Raw genomic sequence first — 13,365 nt, forward strand, 5'->3', positions numbered from 1 at the left:
TAAGGAAATAATCGGAAAAGTAGTTTCATTTTTATTGATCTATTTAACGAAGTTGAATTGAGAACATTTTGGAGACACTTTAGTTGTCACCAAGCTGAGGAAATAAATTTTTCTAATTTTAACCTAGGCAAGAAAATACTTAGCCAAAAAAAGAAGAAGAAATAATTAGATTTTTGGAAGTATATATGTTTCTATATGTTGATGCATGAATTCATCCAAACAATATGTATATCGCTTTGCTAAAAGATAATAAACCATTAACTACTTAAACTAACTACACATGCCATTAAATAACAATTTGATCGTTTGTTTTTTTTTGTAATTTTGATGAAATGATTAGATCGATAGTTCTCAACAATGCCATTTTCTTGGTCAGTGTGAGAGAGTAAATTATGTTTTGCCAGGAAAAGAAGAAAATAGCTGTTAATTCTAGACAAATTGTCCATTTCTAAGTTTAATCCATCAATCAATGAGGAGTTAACACTAATTTATATTTTGTCGAAAAAAAAGAGAGAAAAAGATAGAGATGTTACTCTACATAAATCATCCATTTCTAAGTTTAATCCATCAATCAAGGGGAAATTAGGAGGGTGAAACAATGGAAACTGGAGAAAATATATCGACCGAATCACAATAAAATCTTTGACGTTTTTAGGAAACAAAATTACGGGTAAATATTAAGGAAGGTGGAACCTTATATAATAATAGGATAGGATGCCAAAGCAATGTAGCTAGCCCTTAATTCATCAAAATCCCACCAAAAGACAAAAAAAAAAAAAAGGCGAAAATGAACAACATGATGATGAAGAAGAAGACGACCCAAGGTCGAAAAAAAATCGAGATCAAGAAGATAGACAACTTGAGCAACAGGCAAGTAACCTTCTCCAAGCGAAGAGTCGGTCTCTTCAAGAAAGCAAGTGAACTTTGCGTCTTGACCGGGGCAGAAGTTGCCATCATCGTTCATTCTTTGGGCAAGCGCGTCTTTGCTTTTGGTCACCCCAACATTGACGCTGTTATTAACCGCTATACCACGGGATCGGCATCATCATCATCATCATCATCCTCCTCGTCATCCGTTGCTGATCCGAAAATCCCACTGGGTGCTCATGAGATTCAACAACACAACCGACACTATGCTAAAGTGTCCAAAGAATTAGAGGTCGAGAGAAAAAGAAAGGAATTGATTGAAGGTTCGAAGTTAGAGAACGGTGGGAGTTTTTGGTGGGATGACCCAATTGAGCATATGGGTTTGGAGGACCTTCAACAGTATAAAGCTTCATTGGAAGAGTTGAAGAAAAAGCTGTTGATGAGAGCCGATGACTTGATGTTGTTGAAAAATTCTTCTTCTTCTTCAACTAATTTGGGCTTAAATAATAGCGGTGATATCAATCCCGGCGTGACTGCAGTTGGTTGTGATGATATGTTATTCAATCAGACGACGACTGAATACTGCAACAACTCCATCGTTCCTTATGGTTCTGATGACTTCGGAAATTCTCTGCAGGTTTGAAGATCTGTGGTTGGCAAAGTCCGGATAAGTTTAATATATGCATGGCTTTCAGCAGTTTTTTTTTACTGTTTAGTTTATTGACGATTTTTCACAGTGTTGTTAGCGTTCGTTCCTTATGAATTACTATAAATTAGGCTCTTGCAGTGTTTTATTTTATTGTGTTGACTGATGTCTCTTTTTTTGTTTTTGTCTTTCAGTGATTTTTAAGTAGGGAGTATTCTTTATCTCCCCCTCTATGCGTGCATATATTTATATATATATGTGTGTGCGATCCAATCTTAAATAATTGATATTAGTGTTAAAAAGCACACTTACTTTGTGTGCAATTTAGAAATCATTATTATTTTTTATGAATTTGTAAATTTTATTGTTTCATTAATAAATTTTATAAGAACTTTTCATTAACAAACTTCAATTTATAATTAATTTTTTCTTCAATTAAAAATAGATAATTTGGTAATTGCAATATTTAGAGTGATTATGTTGGTAAATGTGATCACGTGACTTAGGGTAAAAAATTAATTTTCTAAGAATAAAATTGAAAGTTCGAAAAAAAATTGTAGAAAATATTTACACTGGCTGTCAATGCCCTCTTCTTATATATTGTATAAGATTGAGGGCCTGGACTAAATGACACCAAATAGACAAAGTGAGATGTGTAAAAATAATTAATCCAAGTTTCCTTTCCTTTTTCTTTTAAATCCAATAGTATATTGCATGAAATTAAAAGCTTTAAGCAGTAAACTTACAGGATCAATCAAGCCCAAATCATGGGCTACATACAACCTCAGCCTATCTAAAGTTTTATTTACTGATGCAGGCTGACCCACTGCAAACAAGATGAGATCACCTGATCCCGCAGATAAGTGTTTGAGTAACTTGTCTTTCTTTGTGTGGTCCAAGCATGATACCAGTGGGGAAATCCCTTCAATTGCCCCTAAAAGATATACATCAAGCACTAAGAACAATATAATCTGCAAAATGCGATGAAATGTGCAAACAATCACAAACATCACTCTCACCATCTTCTAACACCTTTAAGAAAGGCAAACCCTTTGCTCCAGATTTAATAGCTTCATTGTAAATATCACCTTTCTTCAAAGCAGTATTTGAGTATGTCTTTCCTCCTGAAGGGACACACAAGGCTTTAACAATTCCCCCACTCTTCAAGGTATCTGCAAATGCCTTGAAGGAGGAATCTGAAAATATCTCAGATACCTGCAAGCCAAGACCATTAGGTAATCACTCCAAAAAACAAAAAATAGATTTAAGATTTCATAATATAGTATCATCTATGGTACCAAAAGAATGACAACCTGTCTCCCCCCCCCCCCCCCCCCCCTCTCCCAAAAAAAAAAAAGAAAAAGGGAAAAGAAACTATTTTTCTTGGGACAAACTGAAGAAGGGGCTATAGACTGCATTGGCAGCTCTCAGTTGAGAAAATTGAAAGAGATAAAGAATAAAAACAAATAATGCATGAAAACCAACAAGCTTTACATCTTTCAATCCAAGATCAAAACGAGTATCTGGCCTATCTGAACCGTATTGGCTCATGGCTTCAGCATAAGTGAGCCTTGGGAAAGGGTCAGGTAGCTGGACACCTTTGATCTCAAGGAAAACCTGCAGGAAAATATTTATCATGCCCCGTCAACTTACCAGTTGAATATCAGAAGTAACAGCAAAAGTAATATCAATACAGAATTAAGAGTTGTATTAAACATCTAAATTGGGCCATCAGAGCCCTCATCTACCCATGTAACCCATGCCTCGCTAGACCCTAACTCCATGCTACAAAAGGAAAAATTGGACAGCATCCAGCTTTAAACTTCAGGGGAAAAAATCAAGCTTATTAGAACAAACAACTATTTCGGAACAAACCTACATATATATATATATATATTATTTGCTGATACCAAAAGGAATCATATGATAGACTACAAGCATGACGAGGTAAAATTTACACTAAAACATACGTATAATTTGTTTCAATCTTCTAAAAGATATTTAGTCAGATAATGCAAAAGATTGTCATGTTTACTCAGAAGTAATAATTATTTTCGGCACCACATATAGGCCAAGCATGTGCACAGCTGATGATGTTTAGCTTCTATACAGCAAAATGTTATACAAGTTTTAACAAGATTAATGCTATTACAGTTCAATTCCCACACCCAGCCCATAACACAGGAGAATGTTACTAAAATTGGAAAGTAAAAGATCATACAAAAATCTACCAGGAGGTGCGAAACCTAGGTCATCAAATTCAAATACTAACCAATCAGTTGAAAAACAGGATTCAACCATCATATAGGCTCTGGTCGAAAATAACATTCGATTCAGAATTTCTGGAAGGTATTAAAAATTCAAATCAACAGTTTAGAGCCCCACAATGTACGTAAATTTAGTTATAATATTGCTATGGAAGAACAGCTTCTTTTAATGAAAATTTCAGGACATGTTTTACAGAATTTTATGTGCAGAAAATATATCTCACTTCAATAGAGGATTTTATCAAAGGTCTGAAGGAACTCACAAATTGTGAAATCAGATTATTGCTCTACTATCTATTAGGCTATCAACTACAGCAAACTAATTGGCAGGATCAAGGAAGTGAGAGGGGTCAGCTAAATGAAACGTATCTTAACTCACTGGATCATTCTAATGCTTTTATCCCCACCTCATTTCATTTTGTGATTTGTTACCTCATCAAACTATTTCTACCACCCAAAAAAAAAAAAAAAGACAACCTTCCTAATCAAATCTTCATTAAGTCTGAGCATGTCCTCTAAGGGAGTGAAAGCCATCTCCATATCTAGTTGCGTAAATTCAGGTTGTCTATCTGCCCTTAGATCTTCATCCCTGAAACACCTGCAAAGCAAGAGCAGATGAAGTCACATTGTGGTCTTGGTTGTATACTAATAAATGACCCAGCAATAAATGCAAAATTTCTTGATCCCCCCTCTAGAATCCTTTTTCCTCATAATAATCTGAGGGGGGAAGGGGGGAGATCCTCTTCACATAAGTTGAACAATGTGTGGCAGAATGTAAAGATGCAAGAGAAAAGGGGAATTTAAATGAAAATCAACAGTCTGATCAAATAGTCGTAAACTTAAAACTTATTACCTTGCAATTTGATAGTATTTATCAAAACCAGAGACCATCAACATTTGTTTGAACAGCTGCGGACTTTGGGGCAAGGCATAAAATGTTCCTGGCTTTAAATGATGGAATTAAGCAATCAGATTTTTATTTGATGACTGATATATCTCTGGAAAACATAAACTTGAAACGTAGAGAATTAGATGTTAAAAAGCCAATAAAACAAGTAAATATTTTTCATCCTTGATGTTTCGATGTATCAAATGCTGTATGGAAATTGTTCAGCCTCCATCACTTCCAAAAGATCTACACGAGTTGTATTAAATGGCGTTCTCCTTTTCTTATCTTACAAGTTGCCTTGAGCGGGTTCTCAACAACAAAGGTAAAAAGTTTGGGGAATAACAGCTCAAATGCAATGAAATTTTAACTCTGAGTATAAATTTGAGAAGCTAAAAACATAGGTAGCCATAAAAGGCTGGAGATTAAGCGTAGCTTAGAAAACACAATTTGGCTTGAATTCGAGATTGAAGCCTGATGGGATGGGAATTCTTTCAAAATCACTAAGTCATCACCAGGACAAACGACAACATCAATACCAAGATTACATTTTGTTTTTCAATTCACTTCAACAGAAAACAAGGGAAAACACCAAAAGAGTGAAGAGGAGAAATTAGAGATAATCCCGAGATAGGTACATTTAACAGGGCAAATACTGTACCTGAATTCTTGAAGGGACAAGATAATCCCGAGCACCTTCTGGGGTAGATCTAGATAGAATTGGAGTCTCAATCTGCCTTACAAACATGAAGGCAAGGATCAGAGAGTGGAAGAGACAGACTCCAGTAGAATCTTCTGATTGCACTAAGATGTTAAAATGCAAACATTACCTCCACAAAATCATGTACATCCTCAAGGTACCTTCGGATGAGTTTTACCACTTGATGCCGCAATATAATGTTGGAAGTCATTTGTGGCCGGCGCAAATCAAGGCATCGATATCTAGTAACAGGTATGGGGACCATTTAATCCGTACAGTTTAAGAGACATGCATCGAAGATCTTACAAGCAGTAAACAATCAATATATTTTAGGCTATGGAAAAAACTATGGCCTCTGAAGCATTGCATGCTTTAAAGCCACAAACTACATTGAATAGAAAACACACATCATAGGGTATGGAACATGCAAAATGTGAGAATTGATGGTAAATAACCCATGCTACCTCTTCAACTATGTGGTTCAAAGATCAACATCACCAAAATCCCTTATCATCATATAGTGATATTACTTACTAATTTTATTTCTTCTCTTGTAAATGAGGCAAGCACTAGTATTCTTTTACTTAAGCAGTTAAGTGTCTCAGAAACAACTAGAACAACAAACCATGACCCAAGCAAACTCCAGTTTACCCACTCCAGTCACAATACCACAAATTAGCGAGAGGAAGCAGAAACAAAAGTAGACCTTCAATCATTAAGAAATGCCCAACTCGACCAGAAAAGTAAAAATATCAATTATCAAGAGAACTAACAGCAATCTGCAGAGAGAAGCAAAACATAAGCCCATGGTCAAAAAACTTCAGAAAGTTTTCACCTCAAGCGAATTTCCTCCTTTACAGATTCTTTGGCATCATCTGCAGTAGTAACTAAGAAAGGCAGCTTAGATCTCACAGTATTCAGAACATGGACACGCTCAGCAGCCACCTGCAAACTTAAGCAATTGTACTAAAACCACCAAAAAGAATAATCATCCAGGAGCAAATCCAAGTTAAGGAAATAATAAAACAGCGGTCATCAGTTATTAGAATTCGTCTTCCACAATCAACTACACATCATAATTCCACAACCAACTTTGCAGAAACTAAGTAAATTGTGGAGCACTGAGATAAAGAACTCATCCATGAACATATGATTATAACATCAGCAACAATTCATTACCTTTCCTTCTCTCCTAGTCAATCACCAGCATCAGACTTCGATTTTCTCTTTCTCTGATGCACCTAAGCTGTGATCTTCTTCTAATAACACTTATAGAATAGCAATTCAAACAAGGTCGTATTTTAACCATATTAATCATTACACTTGGAAGGTTTTTGCGGGGGAAAACATAAAACATTGCCCTTGGATTGTTCTTGTTACACCTGTTAATTTTAACACTTGAACACTTCAAAAATTGGGCCAGGGGGACTGCTTGAACAAAAGCCTAAAAAGGTTTTCCTTCAAATCACAATGCAAAACACCCTTGACACAATAGATCTGGTTGAATTCATAACAACTAGCACCACGCCTTGTTTTCAGCCATAGGCATGTTATTCTCAGTTTCTTAAAGAGTTCATGGAGACTAAACAGACAGGTGAACTGCCAAAGGAGACCTCAAATTCAAATTTTCTAGACTTACTATAGTGAGAATGTCATCAGTGACTTCCTTCAGCTGCTTTTTCTGTAATTATTGCAGAATGCATCCATCTATGCATAAAGATTTAAAGCTAAAGCAGAACACACCTCTACTGCACCAGTCCTCATCTTCTTGTTGACAGACTCAATTGGGCGAGGCCGAACAACACCTTCTACGGCCACCACATACTCAACTCTTAAGTCATTCACTGTTGAATGAGCATCAGGAAATTCGTTGGGAAGGGTCGTAATCTGAAATTCCCAAAGCACAAAAGGTAAAGACCAGTTCAACAACTCGCCCCAAAGATACTCTTTGTCGCAATTTCATCAAATAGCATATTCATAGCTACTCTTTCCCATGCAGCATTTATCGCAAATCAACAAGCATTCTCAACAAAGAAAACAAACCAAAACACGGATTGTAGACTGTAAGTACTGGTAACTTCAGACAGATTACTTCAAATAAAATTCCATCAATGTTCAAAATTTTCCACGTTTCCTAGGCAGAATGCCTTAAATTTCTGACTTAAGTAAACAAACTAATGGTCATCATGTTCAAAAATATTTATTACAATGGAAAAATAAAAGCAATAGCCAGTCAAGAACTATTACATGCTCAAGAAATGAAAGATTGAGAATTCATTATTTTTTTTTAAAAAAAAAAAGGAGAGAGAGAGAGAAGAAAATGAAAAATAAGTACCTGTACAACACCGGTATGGTCACGGAGATTAACGAAAGTGAGGCCACCATGAACACGATGAAGGGCAACCCAGCCGCAGAGCCTGACCCGTTTATTCACATCAGCTTCTGACAATTCACCGCAGAAAGCGGTCCGGCTCACCCATTCAAGAGAAGGGATGGAGCGAGATACTTTAGGGGAAGCGGCAACAAGTGGTGTTTCAGTTGAAGAAGGAGAAGGAGACGAAGCAGAAACAGAAGGAGTTGAAATGCAGCGTTTAGGAGGTTGCGTGGGTTTGAAGCTGGGGCTGTGCGAGTTTAGGAATAGAAGAGGCAATGGAGGTGGTTTGAGTGAGAAGTGTTTATAGCGGAAGGCTATACTGGGCAGAGCGCGGAGGAGTTGTGCGGCCATCTCGCGGCAGCCGCTTCAATTTTTCAATTGAGACTCTGAGCAGATAAGTCCATGGCCGGGGGACGAAGCCGAATTGAATTGAGAGTCCAAAACTATGTCGTTTTCCTGGTCCTTTTACTTCAGTGTAGATTGGGCTTGGCCTACCAAAGCTTGCTGAGCCAGCCTGCTCCATTTGATCCCAATGTTGTTGTTGACCCTAACCATAACGTGATTGGGGTTGGGCATGTACGCTCGATCTATTTTAAAATGAAACAAAGTTGGGCCAAGTTACGTAGGAAAATCAAGTGAGTTAAAATAACTTCCTTGCGTATATTTGTTTGACAAGAAAAATTTGTAGATAAAATAAGTAGTTAATTATACTTATTGAAAATATTGTGGTAATCAAATATTTTTCCTTTAAAGTCCTGTAAATTTGGATGCAATGTGCAGAAAATTAAGGTAGTATTTGTTGGTAAAGAAAAATATGGAAGAGTAAAGGAAAGTTAGTTATATTTTCCTTTAGCTCCTTTGAGGTTTAACCAAATTGCCAAATAAACTCTATAATTCTACAAAGTTATAGATAACCCTCTTTGTGGTAAACAAATATAATAAAGACACTTTTTGATGTGAGTTAATTATTTTACTAACATTATTGGTCCTCTCGTCATTAATGTTATCAACATCGTCTTATGCTAGAAATCCTAAAATGCCCTTGAAACCATAAATTCCTCATTTCCTTCTACCGGAATCTACGTAATTTGCAAAAGTCCACCAAGTTGGCTGCTGCCAAATTCGATAATCATGAATTCACAATCAAAATACAAACATGAATCCCATGAACATCCATCCATACATCAGTATATCCTTTTCATTAACACAGCAAAAATTAAATCCAAATGCAACAATTACGAGCTCTTAAAGTGTTATAAAATTAAGTTGGATGTGTACCAAATCGTCAAAAAAAAATAAAAATGTATGCTTTGTGTAGGCCCTACTATATTTGTTTGAGCCTGAATATTTGTGATTGGAATAAAAGAGAATCAAGAAAGAAATGAAGGTAATTGTAAAAGGGAAATGGCTCATCAAATTTGGTGCACAAAAGGAGAGAGTTAATGAAGCCTGGATGGTGGTTTTGGAGAAAGAATAGAGTTTCGAATTTTTCATAAAAAGAAGATTTAGAGCTGAAGTTACAGTAATGCAGCAGTAGCAGGGATATTAATGAAGCAAGGGGAAGTCCGATCGAATAATTGAAGAACAAAAACAAGTTAGTGGAATAGAAAAACATACTACACTCTTTTTCTTTTCCATATTTCCTCAATTTCCTTTCACCAACCTATTTAGTTACCTTTTCTCTTTCCTACCCTTTATGTTTACTTACATCATTTTCCTTTATGTTGGTTTGTTATGTCCTGTATGCATGTTATTAAGAAATTGTTTTTCGTTATTTTTGTTTCTTTACTTCTTCTAATTTATTCATTAACTTCTCTTTGGAATGCAAAAATTATTATGTTTAGATTGTATTCTCTTCCTTTCTTCCTATCTTTTCTTCTCTCTCTCTCTCTCTCTCTTTGCTTTTTTGACAAGGATTAGTTAAAATTTGCAAATTGTAGGAATAAGGGCATTTTTATCATTTCAGTATCTCAGTTAACAGGGGTTTAGACACCATCCATTGTAAGGGTATAATTATAATTTGGTCAAGCTATAGAGCTTATTTGGTGTTTTGGCCCGACTTCAGGGGAGGTAAATGTAATTAAGCCTAAAATGAATTGGAATTTACGAGCATATTCATACAATTCTTTGGTCTCAAGTCACAGCAGCTGTTTTTTTCCTTTTTTTTTTTTTTTTTTTGTCTAACGAACACAGCTGTTGCTATCAGTAAAGTGGAGCGATTTCATTGGTCGGGCGCACAGGCCATCATTTGACGTGGTCTGCAACGTGCATGCAAACGCTTAGAAACTAATTATGGCATATGATTAAACAAGGCTACATAAGCGGGCAAGAGTTGTATTAGCTCAGGATATATAAGTACACATTGGAAACGAGTTGAAAACATTGAAATCTGTAACATTATTAATGGCTTCTTAACCTTTAATATTTCGCAATGACTAATAATAAGAATAGTAATTATCAATGCATATTTCCATAAATAATTGATGATATTTACTACGTCTCTGATATAAGCTGCTACTAAATACTAAGCTAAGGTAAGTATATTAAGAAGAAATCAAAATCTTCAAAAATCTTGTAAGCAGTCTTAATTATTATTATTATTAGTAATAAATTTGTATCATAACTGAGAAGATAATAACATTAATTATAAACTATGGCATGCTTTTATTTTATTTCATTTGGAAAAAGTTACATGTGCATGGTGTTTGCCCGCTCAATATTACGTCGAAACGAGTGTTCTTTTTTCAAATAACGGTCCGATCGCTTATTACCTTAATTGACATGAGTACTTGACAAAGTAACAAAAAATTATTTTACATTCTTGTGATTACAATGTAGTGGCATGTCGTATTACTTTTTTTTTTTTTTTGGGGTTTTGGAAATTTACATATCATTCCTTTTATGTATCCAGTATTTTCACATTGAGATTAGAATCGCCCAAAAAAAAAATCTTATGCAATAATAATTACTACTATTTTGTAAGTTCTTATCTATATATCAGCATTTACCATTCAAGTGTTACATGCCTTTTAATTGCTTACTCTTTTTTTTCTTTTTTGTCTATTCTGGATTAGGCTGTGAATGTGACCAAAAGGTAAGAACAAGTTAACAGTCTTGGCTTAAAAGGTAACAAGAAGTTAATAGTCATATCCTAAATGGTAGCAAAAATCTACAACGATGTGGCAGAAACTTCTAGGAAAATGAACACACCCTTTAAATCCCCAGCCACATTCCTCCCATTGGAACATAATTCCTGCTTAAACAATGGCAAGAAAGAGCAAGGGTAGGCAAAAGATTGAAATGACAAGAATGTCAAAAGAAAGCAACTTACTTGTTACTTTCTCAAAGCGCCGCTCTGGCCTTTTCAAGAAGGCTTATGAACTCCACACACTTTGTGGTGCTGAAATTGCAATAATCGTTTTCTCCCCAGGGAAAAAGGTTTTCTCCTATGGCCATCCTTGCCTTTACTCCATCATCGATCGTTTCGTAACCGGAAAAGCTGGCCCGAGTTCGAGCAGTTCGCAAATTGTTGAGGCACACAGGGCAGCGAGCATTCGCGAACTCAACATGCAATTGACTGAAATGCTTAATCAGTTAGACGCTGAGAGAAAGCGTGGTGAGGAGCTGATCAAACTGAGGACAGCGAGTCAAGGAAGATGCTGGTGGGAGGCTCCGGTTAATGATCTTGGACTTCAAGAACTGAAGCAACTAAAGGCGGCCATGGAGGAGCTGAAGAAGAATGTGGCCAATCAGGCAGAGAAGTTGATGGTGGAGGCTTCCAACGCGACTGCGTTTCTTGGGTCATCGAGTTCCAAGGGAGGAGGCCATGTTGGTCCAATTAACATTGACGCTAAGGTTCCTCCTCCTGGTCTGGGACTTTCTATGACTCCTCATGGGTTTGCACTTGGATATGGTCGTGGATTTTTCTAAATCATATATCCAGAAATTGGTCTGATCTATTGTAGTAGTATTTTGTTCTGTTGAATCATATTTGGGTGTCTGTATTGTACCGTATAAGTAAGTCTGGGTATTAATCTTATCTACTTTATTCCTGTGTATTTTTGTTGATGTTGTACAAGAAGCCTTTTATGCCAAAACAGTAAAAATGGGATAAAGTTTTCTTTTTCGATGTATTACCAATCTATCCCGTATTTGGAATCAAGGAAAGAAACCAATAGGAGATGATTGTAAAGTAAAAAGAAAAAACATAAGAAACTTTTTTTCTGGCTTTAATCTTCTAGACTGCCGCATGCGATGAAACTGTCAAACAAAGATGTGAAATAATAATAATAATAGCGTTAAAGAATTGCATGACTTAGTTTGGACTTTTTTTCCCCTAATATCTCTTCACACCAGTATAATAGGGTTTTTCAGTAGGTATACTAGGTAAATATCGAGAGGCTAAAATTAAAAATTAAAAATCTATCCAAACTAATGCTTTTCGATACCGAAGGCAGAACGGCTTTGTAATTCTTAGCTTCCTTCGTCCATTTCGGTGAAACATCAAACAACCTATACATGTGAAAATTTTCCCCAAAAAAATGTTTAAAAATAGTTTCCAGAAAGAATTCTTAAACAACGCATTCAATTTGTTAATGTACTCATCTTTTTTTTTTTTTGGACTTTTTTTTTTATAAGTGGAATGTCTTGAACTTTGGATCTCTCACAACTCCTTTCTGCCTTATCATCTATCACATCCCTTCCCCCTCCCTCCTCTCTCGGATTAATGTACTCATCTTGATGCTAGGTATTCACATTTATAACAATTTTTATAAAGTTTAGTACTTGTTTTGAGGATCTAAATTCTTCGCGATTGCTAGGGCTATTAGTCGAGTTTTTTGAATAGGGTTTTGATAAGTCCAAACTTTACTCACAAATTAAATGGTGCTTTTAGGTTTGGATTTCGTTAAAAGATTCAAATTCAACTCACACTTGTATAAACGTTTCAAAGTCAGAGGTTTAACCTAGTAAGATCCTAAATTAGCTCATATTTAATTCGAGTTTAATATTCAGGGTCAAAATCTGTCAAGTCCGATTAAAGATAAAATCGAACGGTATTTTTTTTTTAACCGAATGGGTCAGACTCAGACTAATTCGACTCCATTAACAATTCTAATAGTTGCAGGAACACTTGCATAATACATTTAACAGTTGGTTCGACCGAGTTGGTTCGAACTAATCTCAGCTATTAATTTGAAATTTAAATAAATTTTAAATCAACAATCAAGATAAGCTCTAGCCTTGCCTGGTCGATCCCCACAATTAAAACCTTTAAAAGTCTTCTGCCAACATCACAGAATCCCAATTCGTGGTTTTGATGCCTGATTGACACTATACTAAGTTGTTTAGGATCACGGTTCGAAAGTGCATCGCTACAAATGAAAAGCATTTAGGTTTCATTTTGATTGGACGAAACGTCCTTTACAATAAAATTCACCATTCTTGTGCAAAATGTTTGATCATAATGAGTAAATTTTCGTCCAATATTTGAATGAATTACTGAAAAAAAAATGAATAGCATGTTGTTCCTGTTTCTTATGTTGGTTTTCTCATACTTGCACGTGTACACGTTAGTTCCTTTTACAATACCGATAGACAAACGATGTTTCCCCTTGTAGTACAAAA

General features: G+C 35.7%; 3 protein-coding genes across 5 annotated transcripts; 2 read left to right on the plus strand and 1 right to left on the minus strand.

The window, feature by feature from the left end:
• Window positions 1-606: 606 nt before the first annotated feature.
• LOC140035149 (aspartate--tRNA ligase, chloroplastic/mitochondrial-like) lies at window positions 607-8,168 on the minus strand. 3 transcript variants are annotated; one of them, XM_072074909.1, is made up of 11 exons: window positions 7,702-8,168; window positions 7,110-7,253; window positions 6,202-6,311; window positions 5,497-5,608; window positions 5,328-5,399; window positions 4,634-4,725; window positions 4,258-4,378; window positions 3,008-3,130; window positions 2,533-2,728; window positions 2,260-2,447; window positions 607-1,498 (listed from the first exon to the last, which is right to left on the minus strand). In XM_072074909.1, exons 1-11 carry the CDS (start codon window positions 8,089-8,091, stop codon window positions 1,424-1,426), a joined length of 1,623 nt encoding a protein of 540 aa, XP_071931010.1. In that variant the 5' UTR covers window positions 8,092-8,168; the 3' UTR covers window positions 607-1,423. The 3 variants fall into 3 exon arrangements, with proteins under 3 accessions (XP_071931010.1, XP_071931009.1, XP_071931011.1); XM_072074908.1 differs by having other exon boundaries at window positions 607-1,514; XM_072074910.1 differs by lacking the exon at window positions 607-1,498 and adding an exon at window positions 2,080-2,136 and having other exon boundaries at window positions 7,702-8,167.
• On the plus strand, window positions 788-1,416 carry LOC140035533 (agamous-like MADS-box protein AGL62). Its single transcript, XM_072076798.1, has 2 exons — window positions 788-1,326; window positions 1,407-1,416. Exons 1-2 carry the CDS (start codon window positions 788-790, stop codon window positions 1,414-1,416), a joined length of 549 nt encoding a protein of 182 aa, XP_071932899.1.
• A 2,751-nt stretch (window positions 8,169-10,919) lies between the features above and the next one.
• LOC113721958 (agamous-like MADS-box protein AGL62) lies at window positions 10,920-11,873 on the plus strand. Its single transcript, XM_072077243.1, has one exon. The coding sequence runs from the start codon at window positions 11,005-11,007 to the stop codon at window positions 11,668-11,670; it is 666 nt and encodes a 221-aa protein (XP_071933344.1). The 5' UTR covers window positions 10,920-11,004; the 3' UTR covers window positions 11,671-11,873.
• The last annotated feature ends 1,492 nt before the right edge of the window (window positions 11,874-13,365 follow it).

This window comes from Coffea arabica, chromosome 2c (assembly GCF_036785885.1).
Source record: "Coffea arabica cultivar ET-39 chromosome 2c, Coffea Arabica ET-39 HiFi, whole genome shotgun sequence".
NCBI lineage: Eukaryota > Viridiplantae > Streptophyta > Magnoliopsida > Gentianales > Rubiaceae > Coffea > Coffea arabica.